Source organism: Leptinotarsa decemlineata, unplaced genomic scaffold, assembly GCF_025532065.1.
Source record: "Leptinotarsa decemlineata unplaced genomic scaffold, Ldec_3_MD MMD2_P_RNA_scaffold_9, whole genome shotgun sequence".
NCBI classification, from domain to species: domain Eukaryota; kingdom Metazoa; phylum Arthropoda; class Insecta; order Coleoptera; family Chrysomelidae; genus Leptinotarsa; species Leptinotarsa decemlineata.
This window is the reverse complement of record NW_027412536.1, coordinates 16,128,722-16,151,593: the sequence shown is the minus strand read 5'-3', so window position 1 is coordinate 16,151,593 and position 22,872 is coordinate 16,128,722. Positions and strand designations below refer to the sequence as shown.

Here is a 22,872-nt window from a genome sequence, read left to right as displayed (position 1 = left end):
GAAACACGTGTCGAGGTGTAAAAATAACGATTTGGTGTTAGGAAAAAACTCCAGTAATATTCTAATTGTTCTTATAATTACGATTTATGTATGTACTTAAAAAGTGTACAAAGTACATTTGTTTTACGGCAAAGCCTACACTAAACGGCAGGGGCACCGCCCGATAGACCGAAATTTTCGGAAGTCCCGCACCGAGCCGGTACTGAACGTGCCAGATTATCGGACTTCTACTGTATATAAAAAATCATAGAATTATGAAGTTCAACCTCTGCTACTGTGATTGTTCCATGAAAGTAAAAAAGGTTCCACTTAAAGCTCACAGAAAGTTTATATTTCTAATGTGCACTTGTTCAATAAAAGTAAAAATAAAGACTCCGCTGAAAGCCCAGAAAAGTTTCTATTTCTGGTGTGGCTTATCAGGTATCTATATTTCACAAGAAAAAAATTTACTGGTATCGAAAGGCCAATTTATTACAAATTATTTACAAATGTTACAAAAATAATATTGAAATATGTTGATCACAGTACATAAATTTATCACTAACAACGTTTCCACAATATATAAAATTAAAATTGATATTGTCACGAATTTCCTTGTGGGTTGCCTGTTTTGACTAAATTGGCAAGTTCTATAGCATTGTAGCCCAATAATTGCTTTAGATCGCACACAAACTTGTAAACGAATCTTTTTCCATGCACTTTTGAAATCATGTCTCCATCATAGTAATATCGCAATGCTCTTGATAATTTCTCATAGTTCATCATGGGTTTTTTTTTTCGAACACCCCATAACTGAGCAACTACTTCAGGATTATTGAACCTGAATTCTCCATCATTTCCTAAAAACAAAAATCATATGAATTTGGTGCGTTGTTTTTTTGTTTCAATGAAACACAAAATTGGAATTGAAAAGGAATATTTTTAGGAGATATTAGTTATTTGGTAAAACGTATTTTGGCTTTCTACATTTATTGATTAATGATGGAGAAGTAGAAAGCCAAAAAGGTTTTTTAAAAATTGTTCTTGATAACATAGGTTATAGATTGTATCAAAATGATTTGAAGTCAAACCCTAATAATTTTTAAAAGGGTTTACTGAATATAAAAATCCGCTGAGTGAAACCAAAATGGAAGACATATATTAAACTGAGGCATTCTCAGTATTTATGATCCAACATTTCTAATGACTTTCATTGTCAAACCTGTGAAAGAAAAGTACACCTCTCAGAACACTGGGCAAATAATGATTTGTACAATAACAATGAATTTGTAACTTAGTCAGCCCAGTATAACATTTCAAAACAGTCACAGAAATCATAACTATGTATATACGAGGGTTGCCTTTATGTGTCGGGATTTGGCAACCCTAGTGTTGCAATCTGGCAACTGACAGCTCTATCGTAAAGTAACACACTTTTGAGCCTATACTTACTCAGAACGTTTTGACATACGCCCGCTATTTGTGTTGTTTACAGTAACTTGAAAGATTCATCTCGGCCTAAAAATAGAATTAAATCGTGAACATTTTAGTGCGATTGTTTTTTACAACTTTCGACGTGGATTAACTCAGCAACAGTGCATGGATGAACTTAATTCAATTTTTTACGATGAAGCTCCATCAAGGACCAGTGTTTATTGATAGTATGGTGAATTCAATCGTGGTCGTACTTCACTCGAAGACGAATTTCGTGAAGGTCGTCCAAAATCAGTTGCTCCGAAAACCATTGATGCTGTGCGCGAACTGATATCGCAAGAACGTCATGTGACTTATCGTGAGTTTGAGACAACCTCTTAGACATTAGTGGAACCAGCATACATTCGATATTGCATAAACATTTGACTGTCAAAAAAATTTGTTCACGTTGGATCCCACACAATTTGTCAATCGGTCAAAAAAAGGCTTGTGTCGATTGGTCAAAGTTAATGCTCAAAAAATACGATCGCGGTGCTTCGAAACACGTCTATGACATCGTGACAGGTGATGAATCGTGGATTTACGCGTATGAGCCCGAAAGTAAACAGCAGTCAACTATATGGGTGTTTTCAAGATGAACCAAATCCAACAAAAGTTGTTCGCGTACGAAACACTTCCAAGCAAATGATCGCCTGTTTTTTCGGAAAAACTGGACATGCCGCAACCGTACCACTAGAACAACGCAGAACAGTCGATTCTGAGTGGTACACAACCATTTATTTGCCAGTTGTCTTCCAAGAAATCAGAAAAAACAACCGCCGAAGACGGGTCAGTCTTCACCACGACAATGCGAGCTCTCACACAAACAACCCAAAACATTAATTTGATGAGTCATCCGCCGTATAGCCCTGACTTGGCACCGAATGACGTCTATTTATTCTCGCACGTAAAAAACAAACTGAGAGGTCAACGTTTTTCGACACCTGAAGAAGTGGTTGGTGCATTCAGAATGCATCTTTTGGAGATACCTCAGTTAGAGTGGCAAAAGTGCTTCGACAATTGGTTCAAACGCATGCAAAAGTGTATAGATCTTCATGGGGAATATTTTGAAATACAATAAAGTGATTTCCGATGATTAATATTTGTTTTTGTTGTCTAATCCCGAAATATGAAAGGCAACCCTCGTATTTCGAAATATTTATTTTTTAGTATGTATGTATCTCTCTTCGATACGGTCTTCAGACGCGGTTTGATCTCAGAGTATTGGTACATTCTTTTCTGCTTGGGGCTTTGTTCACGAGATGGCGCTATTACTAGTTAACAATCTTTTTCTTAGACGAAGGTTTCATATATGCAGCTGAGCCCTGTTGAAATTAATCGAGTACCAGGCACTTTGGTGTTTGAGTCGGATCTTCACTGATGAGAGGTAATACCTTCAAACCGGTCTGTAGGTGATCTACTCGACTGATTTCAGCAAGGTCCTGTTGCTGGATGAACAAGAAACATCTGCAAGACTAACTTCTGTGAGGTATCTTGTATAAATATCTGTCAAATATAACTCAATGTGCAGCGTGGTATTAACCAGGAAGTAGTTGTTTTCCGGAAGGTATTTACCAGAACCTACGGTGAAGGTAATTAGGAGAGATCAATATTTCAAGATGTCATTTCAAATATTTATTTTCTAGTACTTATGTATAAATAAATTGATGGATGTAGCCGTCATAATGAAGAAAAGAGAATTGAAACTTTCTATGTTTTTTTACCACTTTTATTTATAACTAACGTTAATACAGTTTCGTCCTATAAGGACATTTTCAAACTTGAATTTTAAAAGTGGTAAAAAACAGAAAGTTTCAATTCTCTTTTCTTTATTACTTATGTATCTCTTCACAATACAGTACTCACACAATGAAGGTATCTAAATAGATGAAAAGCAGAGGAGCTTCGTGGTTTTTAACTAAGTCAGTCTAAACTAGATTAGGCATTCTTCATTTTATGAAACACCTGATAAAATTCTAGAAAGAGTTAAGAAAAATGTAAAGGAATATATTTGTTTAAAATCAATTTAATATGATCATCATTGACATGAGTAACCAAAAATAACTTATTCAAAAAAAAAGGAAAATCTGTTCTAACATTACTAACCAGAAATCAATGTACCGACAGGAAATAGTATATTATGCAACGATCATGTAATGATGGTTATTAAGACACGAGCATTAACCGGGATACGAAACGAGCCGAAGGCGAGTTTTGTATGGTATATGCGAGTGTATTAATAACCATTACATGAGAGTTGCATACGTTATTTTTTCTAAACCCGATAAATAATGAAAAACTATAAATATTATATTTGTATTGAACACATTTACAGTAATTAACTCATATTTTTTTAAAAAAACACAAACTTAATGGTATTATCATGGATATATGAAAACTATAAAGATTCTAATTATATTTATATTGAATATAACAACTGTAATTAATATGATCTTTTAAAAATATTGGAGCCGATGGTATTCCTTCTATATCGCTGTTTTCAGACATTTTGATAATATAGGTAGGTAATATGAAAACTGATTTTGACAAATAAAGCAATTAGTTACTTAGGTTAGAATCTATGACAAACAAAGGAACAGGATTCTTGATTGAAAAATTATGGGTTTCTATTGGTTGATAATCTGTATCGTTATGAAAAATCTGTATCATAATGGATATCATTATGAAACGGATTATGGTCATATAAATGTATTGTTAGAGTACGGGTGTAGAAAAAGATATCTAAAAAACCATAAATCGCACTAGTATAAAAACATCTTTAATTAATTAATATCTGTTAACAATGCTTTTGAGTAACAATTCTATCAGATAAGGAAATGTCTATTGAAAAACCTCAAAAAATTATGAATTGAACGAAATACACCCAAAAATGAGTACATGATATTGACTTTTGTCGATTCCTCAACTCAAAAATGGAGCATTTCTCATCTTGTTGAAAAAAAAACGCTGAAATATAGTTCTATCCTAAAAATAGCAAGAACACTCGTCTATATAACCATAGGCTAGAATCAACTATTCCTGTGGGAAAATATCTCTAAATATTAGAAATGCTTTTATATAAATATAAATTAAAGAATAGGTACCTTTTATGAATCCCTACTTATTGAATATATAAAAAATTAAAAACTTCAACAAAAAGACATAATAAATTAAAAATATCAGTGGAAACTCTAAAAGGTAATGTTAACAAATTAACCTGAGATTTTTCTATCATAAACAAATGATGAAAAAGAGAATATCTGTAACTAGGTAGGTAGGTATAGTCCAGTCACTTTAGTATAAAAAAAGGGGTTAACCTCGGAATGAGAAGTAATAAGCTACATATTTGTATATAACTTTATTATGGCGTTCTAAAAGCTGACTCAAAAGTCTCATATAATCTTGTGTCTGTACCGGAAGTTATAAGAGGTCAAAGGTAAAAAAAAAAACAGTTTTTCGCGGTTATCTCAGTTTCTATTGCTCCAATGACGATAACTATTATAAAAATTGTAGAGCATAAAATTTAGGATAAATTTTATTTGAAACTTTTTTTCATGAGCTCAATCGTTTTTGAGATAGAGGGCGGTAAACGCGCAGCATGCCTACCGTAATCCAAGGTCAACCGTGAATATCTGTGAATATTACCTTCAATTTTGAACAATTTGTATTATTTATCAGTTGATATATTTAACAACATTTTACAATTCACATATATTAATTCAATAATACTTACCTACTTTGTGTAATTAAAAACTCATTATAAAATAACTATTGTACATTTTAATGTATTGAAAATACATTTTAAATATAATAGTTTTCAAATACCCATTTTTCTATTATGATTATAACTTGGTAGACATCTTTTCAATACAACCTTTTTCTATGACGTTTATACCTGAAATGAGAATTCAGTGCCCCTATATAATACGACCTTCGTCATATATTATATAGTTAGTTCATTATATATTATATAGAACGTCCATTTTGTGGTGTAATTCGCAACTTGTTTATCTAGCAACAGGTGATTTTAGGAATGGGCGATATTTTAAGGAAAGGGTATTTTTTGTATATTCTTATCAGTCGTCAAATGGATTTCGCTTTGAAAAAATGACCATTTTTCGAAAGAAATGCTCATTTAAGAAAAACTATTGAACTTAGCCATAGGGAATACTTAATGAAATTTGTAGAGGTTTCGTTGGCGCTTCTTATGGATCAATAATATACAGGGTGTTCCATTTAATATAAGGAAGATTTTGCAAATTTTCATTTACAATATTTGGCAAGCGGTTTTTCATACCCTGTATATCACAGGTCGATTTCAGATATATCGTTTGAGAGAGTTACCAATGTAGAATATTCGACCGAAAAAAAATTTCAACTGGACTTGGCACCACTTTATAATTTCAAATATTCTGAGTGACGAATATTGGAAAAAAAAACCTGTCATGCTAGATATCTCGAAAACCATCAATATTTTCGAAGTGCAGATATACATAAAGTTTATTTTATTTTCTATGAAGAAACCGAAAAAGCGATAAAAAATATAGGTTGCCATTTAAAAAGACACAGTTGGGATCCGCCCAGAAAAAATCGAACACCCTGTGTGACTGCCAATATTTTTATTTTGTCGAGCTCGAGCAATAAGGTAATATTATAGAAAATTAGATTCCTATCTGCTTCCTATATAGAGATATGGAACACCGCGCCACTGTTGCAGGACCCTGTATATATATATATATATATATATATATATATATATATATATATATATATATATATATATATATATATATATATAATAATGTGATAAGTATACTATATTATCTAACATAAAAAAATTTATACCTTTTAAAGATGAAATACTTAATTATTTTTATATTTAAAATGTATTTTCAATATATTAAAATGTACAATAATTATTTCAAAATGAGTTTTTAATTACACAAAGTAGGTAGGTATTATTAAATTAATATATGTGAATTGTAAAATGTTGTTAAATATAATATATCAACTGATAAATAATACAATATTCAAAATTGAAGGTAATATTCACAGATATTCACGGTTGACCTTCGATTACAGTTGGCACGCTGCGCGTTTACCGCCCTCTATCTCAAAAACGATTGAGCACATGAAAAAAAAGTTCAAATAAAATTTGAAGCAAATTGTAAAGCAAATTTTATGCTTTACAATGTTTATAATAGTTGTTAACATCATTGGAGCAATAGAAACTGAGATAACCATGAAAAACTGTTTTTTTTTACCTTTGATCTCGTATATCTTCCGATACAGACACGAGATTATATGAGACTTGTGAGACAGCTTTTAGAGCGCCATAATAAAGGTAAATACAAATAATTAGCTCATTACCTCTCATTCCGAGGTTATTAGCTAAATTAACTGGACTGGTAGGTCTAAAGCGAGTGGGTCTATTCGACCCTCCACCGCAAACCACAAGGGTTTATTGTGGCTCACACCTATTCACACTCGGCCAAATAAACCCAGCTTCTTAACGAAGCCGATTAGTTTGTATGGTGAGTGGACTTTCAAGTCAGATGGTGAGAGTACAGATCTGCTGAACCCAACGAATCTGATTCAGTCCCCAGCGGGGAAGGCAGGCACAAAGTATATGCTCTGCTGTTTCATCGTTTTTTAGACAGAGGCGACACACACTGTCTTTCGACAGTCCAAGTCTCTGCATATGATATCTGTAACTTAGTTACATATCTGTAACTAAGTTTAATTCTTTTTTTCAATTTGTACCAAAACATTCATAATGTAAATTCATGGCGGATGCTATAATAATGTATGTTATGTTGGATCAGATCAGAGAAATCTATTGTAATAAAATGTAATTACTTACAAATATTAGAAAACAAATATCTTACCAATCCACTGAATGACATTTCCATATTCTCGTGTTATAAGAAGTTCCAGCAGAAATTGCCACAACTGTATCTGCCCATTATGGCTACTTTTGTTACCACTACTGGTACAGGGTCCTTGGTCAAAATATCGAACAGCTGTAGAGTAATTGAGAATCTTCATTTCCTTTTTGGTTGTTACCTAGAAAATGTTTTCCTTAACTTTAAAAATAAAGTTATTTCTAGGTGACGTACAACAAAGAAATTTAAAAGAATTGCTAAAAACATAATTTTACGGAAGATAAAATAAAACCAAACAACAACTACAACTATTATCACAACACCAACAACTAAAAACATGAGAACAACCACAATAACAGCTAATTTCTTCAAATGTGATATCCTACTTCTCTGGTCTTTCTGGCGGATGACTCTTTTCTGGATACGATAAATTGGGACAGTGCCAAAATTCTAAGGACAGAGTTCTAAGAAACAAAATAAAAACTAATACAAATGACAAGGTATAATTATGAATGGAAATGATAATATGGCATCATGCTCAAATCAATTTAGATCAAACATGGCTTTTTCTGATAAAGGAAGCTGAACAGGAAAATTTCATACCAAGTAAAAATATCAACATCCAGTGTACTGTCTATGTGGAAAACTTATTCAATTTCGAAGGACATTGAATTTGACATTTATACAACAGTGTGTTTTTTTTGAGACAGGGACTAGGGCTGATTCCCAAAACATATCCAAAGGAAGTATATTTTCATCTGAAATTCATATACTTCTTGATTTTTGAATGATACATCTGGAAACGTGGTTCATTTAAAAATTTTCAAATACCAGAAATAGTGTGTGTTCATTAAATACAAATCTAAGTGCTTCATTACCTCTTATTGCTCGGTAAGGTTCAATAATACAGATCTGTTGCCTCATTTAATCTACTCTATGTTCAATATTCACAAGAGCGTGGAAAAAAATGCCTTTGTTAAATATATTTCGCTCTGTTGACTCTGTGATCACGTAATGTCAAATTTGCATCAGCTCGTACAGCACCATATTTTTAAAATCGAACACACCTATTGGTAATACATTAGAAAGACGGGTCACACTTATTCAGTTTTCATAATTTATATCAAATCAATAATATTACAAATTCAAGAAATGTTTACTTAGATTTAATATTCTCATCACTCATTAATATGTCTGTTCAAAATCCATCAGACCCAATTTTTCAAAATACATTACATTATTCAGCAGTTTGTTTTGATAAAAAAAATGATACAAACGAATATCTAAAATATGATGAATACTTTTATCATTTCATAAATGGAGATTATAAGGGCATGAATAATTTTTTGCTCAACATTTACTGGGATTTGGAAATACTGAATAATGAGGATTTAAATTTTACAGTTACAAATTTTTATAATGTTCTTGTGATGCACTGTTTGGAACCTTTGGTGTAGTAATGAATATTGCTGGAGTTTTTTCCCAACACCAAATCGTTATTTTCAACACCTAGGCACTTGTTTCGATCACCAAGTGATCATCTTCAAAGAAGAAGTTTTAATTTTCCTCTTTGAAGGCTAAGGAGCCCGAAACCGGTCTGTAATTGTGCCCGTTCCAAAATTGAAGGTCGACTCTTTCAGTTGTATTGCCAATTGCATATGCAGGAAATGTTCTGTGAAGATTCGTGCACTGCCGCCTGTCGGATATAATCCAACGCCGTTCGTGGTATTAGCCAGTGGAGTAGTTGTTTTGTGATAGGCGTCAGTCCATTCAACGTACTGTGTAGGTATATCCGAGACTGGCTTGAACATTCAAAGTTCATTTCTTTAGATTTATAATTATAGAAAACATTCCTATCAACTTCGAAGTGAATTCCAGTTTTGCATAATCTGCTATTTCAGAATATTTATATTTGAAATATTTCAAAAACATTCCTTTGAATAATAATGATTCATGTTTGAGGGATAATTTAGGTATGATATTTAAACCATTATTTGAAGGTAATCCTTATGATCTCAAAATCTATGTTATACAAAACGATGGACCTCTACTCATTGGTCGTAATGCATTGAGTTGGGAGTAATACATAAATCACGCTGAAATTAGTGGTGTTTATTATTTATATTCTGTTTGAATATTCATCTTAATATGCATATAGAACAGAAAGTTAGTGCTGTCATAGATCACCATTTACCAAAAACTTCTTTAATAATTGGTATAATATTTAGTAAACGTTTCGTAGATTCTCTTACAATTATAGTCTCAAAGAAGAGAAATGGATGGGCCCATTGTCTCTGAATAATAACAACACAGTTAAAAGTCATTAATTTCAATTTGACTCATCTCCCAACATATTATTAAAAATGGGAGTTGCAATTACACTATGAGTAATCAATAGCCAATGAATCACCAATAAGGATGTATGATTGAAGTAATTGAATCTCTAGTATTCTAACTATGAACTTTACACTCGGTAAAAGAAACTTCAGTTATTATGCAATATGCTATGGTATCTAAGTATATGATTTTCCAAAAGCTGCAAACTCACCCTACTCAATTTTACCACTTTCGGTAATGTTCTTGTAGGAGTATCTTCCAATCTTGTTGCTGGAAAATAATGAATTTAGTCCTGGTATAGTAAGATAATCAATTTAAATTTACCGATAACATTGTTTTTTCTCAGGAGTTCTAAATGAGTCCAGAATACATCTTCTGGATCATTTGGGACAAGTTTCTGAAAGTCTTGTATTGTCAACTTATTTAAATGTTTTCCATCCATCGTCCAATCACTAAGTTTGATATCTGTTAAATTGAATTGACGCACTGCCCATTGTATCCAGTGCCTTACATGAAGTGTATTCCTGGAAATAAATAGCAATTTTTCTACCTAATTTAACTGTTGATGTTTAGATTGAATGTCAAAAATTAAGAAATATTGAACAATTGCCTGAATATCTGCAAACAATAGTTATACTTATACGAACTTGGTGTTGGGTATTACCGGACAGTTTCTGGACATGAGCCTATTTTACCTTATCAGATGCATTAACAGTTTTTTTTGTCAATTTCTCGTTCAAAGTTTCTCAACAGTTCTGAATTGAATTTTACGTTTGTGAATGCAAAATCTAATTTTGAGAACCAGATAATGCTCAATAAGTAAAAATATAGATAAAAGATCTTTACAGAAAAAAATTGTCTTCCTAATGCAAGTAGTAACTTTTTATTAAATATAATAGATTTTCATAAATTGTTCAAAGTGTAAGAGATCAGGTTCATAGATTGAAATATTCAAGAAAAAATGTATAGTTCAGCAGGTCTGTATTTAAAATAATATAATTAAACTAACTTTCGCAATGTGAAAGTTGAATTTTTTTTTAAAACTCATATTAACTTTTTGATAATATCAATCACCATGAATTCAATTATTTCGGGCTTCCTTTGTCTAGTATGATTCTACTATGGTTCGAAATCTATGAAAAAACAAATGAAATTAGTGAATATTACTGGAGCTATATCTGTTTAAACAGATGAATCTTCCTCTTGAAGATGATCACTTGGTGATCGAAACACGTGCCGAGGTGTTAAAATAACGGTTTGGTGTTGGTATAAAACTTCACTGATATTATTACCACACCAAATGTGTGCATCACAAGTAAATAGAATTAGAATGAATAGCTAAAATATTAATTATAATTACCAATAAAACGTGAAATGAAAATACAATAAAAGAAATTGAATAATTAATATACAAAATGAAAATGACAAAATAAATTAAAAAAGATTTCAAACCAAGTTACTTCACAACGTTTCAATTGCTGGTATCCACAGTCGTCTTCAGGTGATGACTGGACTATTCCTTCAAAAGATGACTATTGGTCATTGGAGCATTTTCTCCTATCCCTTTTTTCCTCTTTTCGCTTCACCAGTTTAGGGATAATTGCCGGTTTGGCGGGAGTTAACTATTATCCGCTTGATTACAGGTTTCCATATGTTACTTGACTGAATGTGTCGTTGGAAACATATATGCAGCTTCTTTGAACTTCCTCTTAAACCAGTGTTCCTCTTTGTGGATGATCTCAGCATGGGACCACTTGATGTTATGTTGATGACTTCGTGAAGTAACTTGGTTTGAAGTCTTTTTTGATTAATTTCTTTATTTTTTCTCATTTTTATTTTTCATTTTCTTTATTCTGTGGTCATTTTCATTTCACGTTTCACTATTAATTACAATTGATATTTTAGCTATTCATACTAATTTTATTTGTTCTTTCACGCTCTGCTTTTCCCGATTTGCTGGTTTCTCGCTGAGTGTTTTTCTTGTGCTTGGCCTTAAGGACACACTGAAAAACACAGCTAGGAGAAACCAGCGAATTAGTAATAGCAGAGCATGTTTGGTCTCATCAACATAACACCAAGCAGTCCCAGGAAGCAGGAAGTTTAAAGAAGCTGCATATATGTTGTCCAACGACGCATTCAGCCAAGCTAGTGTAAATATACACAACATATGGAAACCTGTAATCAAGCGGATAACGGTCAACTCCCGCTATACCAGTGAAAAGAGGGTGAAAAGAGGGGAAAGGAGAAAGTGCTCGAATGACCTATAAATAGTCATCTCTCGGGGGAATAGTCTGCCATCACCCGAAGACGATTGTGAATACTAACAATCAAAAAATAAGTAACTTGGTTTGAAATTGTTTTAAATTTATTTTTTAATTTTTTGCTTATTTTTATTTTTCAATTTTTCCTACTTTAGTCATTTTCATTTTATATCTTGATTATTTTATTCGTATTGTTGTATTTTCATTTCAATTTTATTGTTTAATATAATTGATATTTTAACTATTCATTCTAATTTTATTTGTTCATTCATAGATTTGGAATCGCAGTAGAATCATATCAGGCAATGGAAGTCCGAACTAATAAAATTCACCATGAAACATTGTCAACCACTTTCGAACAAACGTTCAATCACCATACTTGATTTAATATACTAGGTACATATTATTATTAAAACAACCAACATTTTGATAAACAACCAACTTCTAACAAAAATCTTATTTGTTTGAAGGTGATTGACAATGTTTCATGGTGACTTTCATTAGTTGGGATTTCCATTGTCTAATATATGATTTGAAATAACAAATGAAAATTAAAAAGAATAGCTAAAAATAACAATTATATTAAGCAAAAGAAACATGAAAAGAAATTACAATAAAATAAAAATCAAGCAAAAAATTGAACAATTGAAATAAAAATAAAAAATTTAAAGATTTCACAAATTACTTCACGTTTTGATTGTTAGTATCCACAATCGTCAGTCATCACCCGAAGACGATTGTGGATACTAAAAATAGAAACATCGTGAAGTAACTTGGCTTGAAATCTTTAATTTTATTTCATTCTGATTGTTCAATTTTAAATTTTTTGCCTAATTTTTATTAAATTGTAATTTCTTTTTAGGGTTTTTTACTTAATATAATTGTCATTTTAGTTATTCGTTTCAATTTTCATTTGTTATTTCAGAGATTTCAAATCATTTCATATTAGACAATGGAAGTCTGAACTAATGAAATTCAAAAATCTTACTTCTTGGTTTGAAATTGAGTTGTCGAATCCTACAAATCAAGTTTTTTTTTATGACTATTGGAAAAAAACCTACCATTCTTTTGAATTTAAAGGAATGTTCAACCTTTTCTGTTCCTTTTTGTAGTTATCATCAACTTTCCACTGCACTGCTATATTTTTATTTGTCTTTGCTTTGTTTTGTTGCTCACTGGCCTGCGGTTGTTCAGGGACATCATTTTTTGATTTTTTCTGTACATTTTCATCTTTTCCAGAGAAAAATAGGTTTGAATTATTTTGTTTTCATCTGTTAGGATTACATCTACTGTCTACTTGCCCTCACATTTTATGAAAGCAGAACAATAATGAGCTATAAAATATTCACCTTTATAAACATAATCTTCAGCAGGTTTTAAAACATCGACAATATTAATCCTCTTCAAATTGGTTTGAACTTGAACATTGACTTGTACTATACCCTCTCCTTGAACACATTGTTCAACCAAATTTTTGTCGTCTTCCAACTGAAATAAAATAAAAGTAAGAACAAGTATTGAACATATCACATATTTGATCAAATCCTATATAGAAACATCGTTTTCTCAGAAACGTTCCTGAGAACGTAAAAAAAATTATTCTCACCAACTCACCCCTTAACTTTCGAATCTCGAAAATATAGTAAGTATGTATTCGGAATATGTAAGAGACTATAAAGATGTCTGCAAGTAGGTTACTCAAATATACATAAATGAACTGAAGCAAAAGAATCACAGAAATATTGATCTTAAAATAAGTAAGTCACAAAATAAATAGAAAACTATGTGGCAAGCAATTAATAACATTCAGAAACAAAACAGTTAATCCATTGAGATTGTCATTTTTTAATGTGAAAATGAAATATTGAATCTGAACATGGCCAATAACACAGGTCAACAGTGTTTTTGTCACATGAACTTTGTGATGTATTTTGTTTATGTTGGCCTACCCCCATTATAAATATATAATAATTTTGTTTCAATGGCATCCAGTTTTTTTGTGACCTATATATTCATTTCTGAACTAATATACGTCATTTAGGCGGCTGTATAGCTATTGCATCAGCTAACATACATATTATTTTCGTTAGGTACATCGCAAATATTCAGCGAAAGTGTTCTACTAACCCTGACAGTTTTGTTATGTGTGTGAAGAATCAGCTTTTACATTCCAGCGTCGAAATTTCACCCCACTAATTGAACAGTGCTTTTAAGATTATTTTGGATTTACTGTGCAGCATCAAGATAAATTCTGGGTCCCAGATAAATGTTGTGTAACGTGTGTGAGACTCCTATTAGGTTGGGCTTTTATTTGAGTCGAACAAAAATAAAAGGCATTACAACTAAGGCCAAACATACTATCCAGTATCCAAAGTTGTCTTCGGCCAACAGACCCATCCTACATAGTGCCGAACTGCTTGTGCCAAAGCCTCCAAATCGAACAGAAAATCGAGATTCCAGTCCGGCAGAACTTGTTCGCATGAGGAATATGAAGATAGTGACCCAAGTTATGAACCGCAAACTTCAAAGAACCGCACTTATTGAAAAAAAGTGATTTAAAACGATTTAATACTGATTTGATTTGAAATAAAACCTTACTTTCCTAAAGTCCATTGTAATAATATTTATGTTGTGATGAATGTGACTCCTCAAAAACTAGTTTGAAAGTAGTGTTGCTCCATAACAGAAACGAACTCCCTTCAGTGCTGGTTGCTCATGATTCTGATATGAAAGAGACTTACGAAAATATGAGATTTCTTCTTGAAAAAATAAATACAGTGAACACGCTTGGAAAATTTGTGGCGATTTGAAAGTTATTTATTATTTGCTTGGACTATATGTTGATTATACAAAATTTTGCTGTTTTATTTGCGAATGGTACAGCAGAGACAGAAAAAGTCACTAATAAAATTAAATGTGACTCAAGCGTGAGTCACTTACTCCAGGCTGTAAAAATGTTAAAAATAAGCCTTTATAGTGAACCCTGATGACATACTTTTACCACCGTTGCCCTCGGTCTGATGAAAAAATTTGCAAAAGCTATGCGCAAAGATGTCAGTGGATTTTTATATCTGAAAGAGAAATTCCCCAATCTCAGCGACGCGAAAATTGAAGGAAGAATATTTGTAGGCTAACAAATACGACAACTTATGAAGGATAAGAGCTCTGAGAGGAGAACTAAATGACTAGGAAAAAAACGCCTGGAAATGTTTTGTGAGTGTTGTCCTAAATTTCCTAGGAAATTATAAAGCGGAAAACACAAAGACTTAATAGAGGAACTAATAATGTCAGATAAAGCTTTGGGGTATAATGTGCCCTAAAAAATACGTATGTAAGGGAAGAGATTCCATCAGGATATTTACTTAATAGAGAAGCGTTATCAATGGAAATGGAGCCCAGGAATGCTAGCAGATTATTGTTAGAAACTCAGGAGGAATCTACCACAAGACAAATATTCACGAAAATCATAAATATTTATTGTACAGTAATTAATAATTTCTCTGAGTATAGATGATTTTTGTAATTTTCACCAAAATATATGCTTTGATGTCAAGGCAAAAACCTGTTGTGTCAATTTTTTTTCATTGATACAATATTGGTTAGTGACCCTAGTAGACTCAAAGTTTGATATAAGTTTTCATGTAACAAAAAAACAGTTACAAATTTTTTGACCAGTGTAATTTTAATAAACATTTCACACAAATCAAATATCAACAAGTTACCAAAAAGAATATAACACTTTGTTCTAACTCTCTCAGCCGATATCCGAATAGATTATTTCAAGTTGGTAAACGACCTCAAAAGCTTTAATGCAAGTAGCTGATATCATATCCCGAATGATCTTCTTGAGAAATGTGCAAATGCAGGTTACAAAGAGTTAAAATTAAAAATGTTCTTAGTGAGTCCTCAGTAATCAATCAAGGCATCCCATAGAGATCTTCATTTGGTCTAGTACTCATTTCAATATATGCAACTGACCTGATAAAACATCTTCACAGTCTCACAGAATTACACATCACTGTACCTATATGCTGATGATATAAACATTAGCATTACTCGTCAAAGTAATGTAATAGTAAAGTAAACAACAGGGACAATATATCATGACAAAGTGATAATATTGGCCGACAAAAACCATCTAAATCTGAACCTCAATGAAGCAACCTTGATTGAGTTTACGTTGTTTAGGCCTACAAACAAATTTAAAATCTATGAAAATAACCAATTGGAGGTAGTATCAAATTCAATAATGACAATGCTTGCTCTTAGGTTAGGTTAAGTCAGTGTTTTTTAAACTTTTTAAATATACGACCCCTTTCCAGGCTGAAAAATCCCGGCGACCCCCTTGGGCAATAGAAAGACAAAAAAATGTCAAATAATTATAGACTAAATTTATGACTTCCTTTATTTATTAAAATAAAAAATAAATGTACAGTAAATTACGAGGTAAGGCCTAACGCGTTGTTTTTGCGGGTGAAGGGGGTGGAGCGCCCCGCACCAGCCGCCACCGCCTGCACAATTACGTTCTTTTATCTCGACTCGACCATTCTCGACTTACCAAACCTCAGCAATAACGTACGAACGTGATTGTTTTCCATGGATAAGTTTCTTGAAAGATCGCAGCCTTCAATATCTGGTACGAGTGCCAGTAGTGGAGGTGAATCACACCCGAAAAAAATAGACAATATGATGACAATTACTTGAAATACGGGTTTACAGTCCTAAATAGTAAACCTCAATGTGTAATTTGTGGCTATGTTTTGTCACGTGAGAGTATGAAACCGTCAAAGCTTATACGACATCTCACAACCAAGCATCAAAAAGAAGCTGATAAGCCGTTGGATTTCTTTGAACAAAAGTTGAAAGCTCTTAACCAGCAGCAAAATACTATGATTCAGGTAATAAAATAGCTTTCACATAGTGTTGTAGTAATATTAAAGTCAGCGCTTAAGCGTTCGAACTCAAGCCGAGTTTATTTAAATTTTTGTAGTTTTTAGTGTTTCTGTATTAATTTTGGAATGCAATTTTTCAATTTGTCAAAAATTTATTTATTTTATTTTGTTTGTTTCTAGAAATCTAGTGTCAACGAATCATCATTATTGGCTAGCTATAAAGTTGCCTATCGCATCGCTAAAGCAGGGAAGTCACATACAATTACCGAAAATCTTATTTTGCCAGCAGCTCTAGATATGGTTGAAATTATGGTCAGCAAGCAGGAGGCAAATAAGTTGAAAAGTATACCTCTTTCTGATAATACAATTTCACACAGAATAGAAGATACGGCCAATGACATTCGAGACCAAGTAGTTGAAAAATTAAAGAAGAGCCCACATTTTGCTTTACAGTTTGACGAATCTACAGATGTTTCAGATTGTGCTCAGTTTGTAATGTTTGTGAGATATGAAGCAGATATGAGTATCGAGGAAGAAATATTATTTTGCAAACCGCTTCCAGCAAACACTTCTGGACAGTATTTGTACGATATGTTTTTAAAAAGTACTTGCGACAATAACATTGATTGGAAAAAATGAATCGCTATTTGCAGCGATGGTGCTAAAAGTATGTCTGGAAAAAATAGCGGACTTGTTGCAAAATCAAAATCAATAATGCCAAACGTATCATGAACAAACTGTTTTCTTCATCGACAAGCTCTAGCTGCTAAGGTTTTAAGAGTTCTAGAACTTCAAGCTGAATTGCTAATGTTCTTACAAGATGCCAAATCTGAATATGCTAATCACTTTTCTGAACCTGTTTGGCTCTTAAAATTATCATTTCTGGCAGATTTTTTTAATCATCCCAATAATTTGAATGAGAATCTCCAAGGTAGACATGAAAATATTTTAACAGCTAAAGATAAAGTGAAAGCATTTCATGTAAAACTTCATTTATGGTTAACCTCTCTGCAAAACAGTATATTTGAGTCATTTCCATGCCTTCAGAAAACTATTAAAGATAATGCAACAGATCAATCGCTTGTAGTCGGAACTCACATTCCCTGCATGATACAGAGCTTACATAATCTGCAAGAGAAACTATTAACATACTTTCCAGACTTGCACTCTGAAACTGACAACGGGCGCAGATGGATTCTAAACCCTTTCTTGGATAAGTCAATAGAACTGGCTGATCTGACTACAAATGTGAAAGAAAATCTTATAGATTTAGCTGCTGACGGCATGCTTAAAATGGAATTTTGTTCACAAACTGTTGACGTGTTTTGGATGAAAAGGAAACAAGAATATCCTGAGCTCGCAAAGGAAGCTCTTAAATTATTAGTGCCATTCGCCACTTCATACTTATGTGAACTGACGTTCTCTTCAATGGTAGAAATTAAATCTAAAAAAAGAAATCGGCTTCAATTAGAAAACGATTTGATTGTAAATATTTCAAAAATAGCACCACGATTTGATTTTTTTTTGAAAAATAAACAAACTCATCCTTCACACTATAATTTTGTTTTACTGTAGTGAACCATGTAGAACCTTCCCTTTTTTTCTTTTGCCGGCGACCCCCCGAGTAAGGCTCCGCAACCCCCCTAGGGGTCGCGACCCACAGATTGAGAAACACTGGGTTAAGTCAAAAGTGAGTGGGCCTATTCGACCCTCCACCGCAATCCGCAAGGATTTATTGTGGCTCACACATATTCAAACTCGACCAAATAAACCCAGCTTCTTGACGAAGCCGATTAGTTAATATGGGGAGCTAGAGACAATATGATAAGGTTTCCTATTGAGGAGAGTTGTTTTTGGCAATTTTCTACCTATTAAGACGTTGCTCGATAGGAGCCAAAAGCTTTCTACGTTGCATGACTGTCCGAAAATATTTTTATTGACTTGTAAATGAGGTTGGATTCTTCCAATCTCTCCGCACACAATTCATTAGCATAGATTTCCACTTGAAATACAGTCGCGTAGGTCCCTAGGTAGGTTAATATCTCCGTTGTGGGTCTGCAACTGAAAATACCTGCACCAGAGCCTGAAGGTGTTTTTGATCCATCTGAAAGCCAACAATTATCTTCTCTTAATATTTACTTCTCCTGGAAGATTCAATTCTCTCTACTCGGGATAAGTACTGTATAAGGCAGTTTGTAGTTGACAGTTGGAGACATAATGTCAGAGATTATTCCCAGAATGCTGCGACTTTCAGTGTCAGCCAGCAGTCTAGTGTACTCTGCATTATATTGCCTCGTGCAATTGGCGATGTGAACAAGTCTATATGTAGTCCATCTAGCCTCTCTCTTCAGAAAAATGTGGAGAGGAGGTAGTTCTAGAAGGATTTCCATGGCCGCTGACGGTGTGAAACTGATGGCACCACAGATAGCCTGTCTCTGTAAGCCAGAGAGCTTCGCCCGAGCCGTTTTCTGCAAAGCCTTCGGCCACCAGGCAATTGCCAAATAAGTGATCATTGGTCTGACAATCATCACATATATCCAATGGATTTGTTTGGGACCTAAACCCCAAGAAATCTTTAACATGTCCATAGGGACAGTCTGTATTTGTGTAAAACTTTCTCCAAATGAGCGTCCTTGGTGAAGGGAATTAACACAGTTTTTCTGGGGTTGACAAACATCTGCTCCCTCTGGCACCAACTGTGAACATACTTTGGAGGATATTACACGCTACCCTTCCCGACGTGAACCTTACCAAGACGACAGTCATCTATATAAGCTTGTAGTTGTGGAATTGGCCGCGGTGGTAGTGCGCCCGACTCACGATCGGAAGGCAGTGGGTTCGATTCCCGCCTCGACCAGATATTTTACTCGAGAGAATTTATCTGGTTGAAGCTGGGATGATTCTGCAACCGTGTTAGGAATCACTTGTTCAAAGGTAAGACCTCATTAGTCCTTAGCTCGCACAAGTTTCTCAAATTCTAAGAGTTTTCGTTCGTATGGGGGCGACAGCTGATTAACGGAAAAACAGATTTTAAACAAATTTTTTAAACTTCTCTTCTAACAAGGGCAACAAGCAAACTATCAATCAGGAGCCACCACGATCAGGGCAGTTCCTGTTGACCCTGAACCTAATGGCCTCGCCTTGAAGAGTCATAGTTGCAGTTCTGTTTACCAACATGGCATAGATCCATTCGGTTATGGTCAATTCTATGGCTTTTCCAGCCAAGGTTGATCCTATAGATTTAGGTAGTGCATTGTCAAATGCTCCTTCAATACTGAGGAATACAGCAACTGCAATTTCCTTGTTGTCAAGGGAATGGGAAATTTTCTCTACAAGTGTGTTAGATGCTAAATCTGTCGATTTGTTGGTTTGATATGCATACTGGTGATTATTCAGGAGGGTTACATATAAAGCAACCTTCCTGATATGTCCGTTCAGTATCCTTTCAAGTCCTTTCAACAGGCAGGACGTAAGGGTGATTGGTCATACCGATTTGGGATGTGGGTCTTTCCAACCCACTTCAGGTATATATACCGCCCTTACTGCCAACCAACTGGGTAGTATGTAGTTCCACGCAATACTAGCTCTATACAATTTTATGAGAATGGGTCAAATTATTTCCAGTCCTATTGAAGAAGAGCTGAAAATACACCATCCTCTCCAGGAGATTTGAAGGGCTGAAATGACCTGATAGCCCATTAAATTGTGCGGATTGCAATACAACCACCTCTACCTAGTGCGGATTGAATACTGACACATTTAATTTATGTATTCCAAACACACAAATTGAATAGGGAAAAGTGTTTTTTTTATAAATCAGTGTTGAAATAAAAGTTTCAAAAGTATTTTTCTTTTGTGTAATTCAAGCTGTTTCAAGAGGGCTTTATTTTCCCTTTTGTGTCTGAAAGTTACTTCTTTGCATGATCTTCAAATCTTTGTATAAAGTTACTTTTTTAAATCGATTGCTTCCTTGCTTCAATTTAAAAAAGTGATCATTAACAATGAAGTTTCTAAAGTATAGGTTTTGTTTCACTTCATGATATAAGGGAATTTATTTGCCATGTTCTATAAAATAAGTTTATATCTTGTGATTTTATTTTTCCAAACACTGTCAATTGCATTATCACACGAAAAACTACACATGCTTATTTAGAATGCAGGAGTATGCCTCTGTTTTGAATTAAAAAATTGTACTTTCAAATGTACTTACTATCTGCAGACCTTGAAGAGCAAAAATGTATCCCTGTAAACCCACTCCCAAACGGTTTTCTATCAACTTTCGTAATGTTGTAAGGGGTTCCTGTATATTCATATACTGCTGGATGTATTGTGATGTGTGATTGGGTACCATATTCAAAAAGTCTGTGTCCAACTCATTCATTAGATTTTCCTCAAATTCGGACACCTCATCAAAAGAATTAATTAAACCTGAAAACAAATATATTGTAACTTGTGAAAAAATTAACTTCACCCACTAACCAAATTGGGCGGGATCTTCTAAATTTCCCATGTTCAGATTCCCATTATTATTAGAAGTTTCATTACTATCACCACTTATGATATCATGCGAATCTAAATCAATCATTGGCATTGATTTTCCTGGCTTACATTCTATCAATTCTCCATCCTCACTCAAAATGAATCTAAAAAACATTTATTTCAGTCATAAAACTGTTTTTTAGATATGTTTAACTATAGTACTTTTTGAAAGATTCAGGCTGGGAAGTTATGACCTGCTGATCACCATTATTTATACTAAACATCGTGACTTCATCCATAATTTCAATTCACAGAGAAAGTAAATTGAGTAACACCATAAAAAGAAACATATTCACTCAGAAGAAATGAAAAACAACAAACAAATCAAAGGCAAACACCAAACACCTGAAAATCGATTTTTGAGGTTACGATTTTTTTTTTATTCTTCTTCCATTTGTATGTTCGTTGCGTCGTTGCTTCTTTAGTCAGGCACATTTAACCAGTGTGCCTTCTATTACATAACATAATAAGAGCTTTCAGATTTGATAACTTTGTTAAAAAAAGGTTTTCAATAATGAAGCGATTTGTTAATTATTGATTTCGTCAATATTGTCAGGAAAAAAGGTTGCATCAGCTAAGAAAGACCAAGAAGCATCCTGCTGCGCAGATTGACTTGAGAAAAATGAGACCATGAGAAGTTTGTAATAAATGTTCACAGATTATGAGGGATTTTATAGGATGGCATTTTGGTAGACTTATGTCGGTATTCGCCGTTTTCTCTGCGAAAGCCTGCTTAAAACTCAAGCCAACCTTAAATGTTTGCGGTATGCACCACAGAACAATAAACGTAGCTTAGCCAAGCGCCAAAACAACTTGGCAACGTTGTATCTTTTCAGGGATAATTACTGTTTACGCATCAATTGACCTTATTAAGTGATGCGACCTCATAGTTGCCAACTACGGTAAAATAATGACATTTAACAATTTGACATTTGCTAATGGATAAATAACCTATCTTTCTGACTTCCTTCTGTATTTTAATTTCTGGGACAGACCATTTTATATCTCTTCATAGCTGATTCTTCATTCTGGAGCCCCAACTTCATATAGAACGACTGGAAATCTCTTTTCAGACAAATTCTTGAAATCAGTTTCTCATTTACCAAAAAGGAAAATGCAGAAGGAACTCAGAAAGAAAGGTTATTTACTTATTAGCAAATGTCAAATGTCATTATTTTACCGCAGTTGGCAACCATGGGGTCACATCATTTAATAAGGTCAATTCTCAAATTATGAGAACCGAATGTTAGGTGAATTTAATAAAATTTGGGGTTTCGATGGTTTACTTCCACCTTGTTGTCAAAAAGTATCAGAATCAGACAGAAGAACATACTTACCAGTGAATTTTCATATCTATTACAAACGAAATTAATGAAAAAGTAAGGGTTTCAAACTTCACCTCAACGAAGAATTAATTTTTGCAATTCAATCATAGTCCCCTTATTGCAAAATAAGATCTAACTGACCACGTATAGAGAGAGAAATGTTCTATACAAGACTACCTGC

The 22,872-nt window shown here is 33.4% G+C and overlaps 2 protein-coding genes across 2 annotated transcripts; one reads left to right on the top strand and one right to left on the bottom strand.

Moving 5' to 3' along the window:
- Nucleotides 1-445: 445 nt before the first annotated feature.
- LOC111505451 (DNA-binding protein Ets97D) lies at nucleotides 446-21,741 on the bottom strand. The gene is made up of 9 exons (XM_074170714.1): nucleotides 21,529-21,741; nucleotides 21,307-21,470; nucleotides 21,038-21,255; nucleotides 13,285-13,423; nucleotides 12,997-13,165; nucleotides 9,999-10,198; nucleotides 9,886-9,944; nucleotides 7,341-7,518; nucleotides 446-839 (listed from the first exon to the last, which is right to left on the bottom strand). The coding sequence occupies exons 1-9, from the start codon at nucleotides 21,603-21,605 to the stop codon at nucleotides 583-585; spliced, it is 1,461 nt and encodes a 486-aa protein (XP_074026815.1). The 5' UTR covers nucleotides 21,606-21,741; the 3' UTR covers nucleotides 446-582.
- Nucleotides 14,526-17,599, top strand: LOC141480558 (zinc finger BED domain-containing protein 5-like). Its single transcript, XM_074170715.1, has 2 exons — nucleotides 14,526-16,833; nucleotides 17,008-17,599. Exons 1-2 carry the CDS (start codon nucleotides 16,711-16,713, stop codon nucleotides 17,464-17,466), a joined length of 582 nt encoding a protein of 193 aa, XP_074026816.1. The 5' UTR covers nucleotides 14,526-16,710; the 3' UTR covers nucleotides 17,467-17,599.
- Nucleotides 21,742-22,872: the final 1,131 nt, after the last annotated feature.

What these genes read in the sequence shown, in the direction of transcription:
- LOC141480558 (XM_074170715.1), top strand. Translation starts at nt 16,711, where the DNA reads ATGAAACCGTCAAAGCTTATACGACATCTCACAACCAAGCATCAAAAA. An exon ending in AGCAAAATACTATGATTCAG is followed by an intron (nt 16,834 to 17,007) that starts GTAATAAAATAG and finishes GTTTGTTTCTAG; the next exon opens with AAATCTAGTGTCAACGAATC.
- LOC111505451 (XM_074170714.1), bottom strand. Translation starts at nt 21,605, where the DNA reads ATGGATGAAGTCACGATGTTTAGTATAAATAATGGTGATCAGCAGGTC. An exon ending in CAGCCTGAATCTTTCAAAAA is followed by an intron (nt 21,471 to 21,528) that starts GTACTATAGTTA and finishes AATGTTTTTTAG; the next exon opens with ATTCATTTTGAGTGAGGATG. An exon ending in AAATGTCATTCAGTGGATTG is followed by an intron (nt 840 to 7,340) that starts GTAAGATATTTG and finishes TTTTGTTTTTAG; the next exon opens with GAAATGATGGAGAATTCAGG.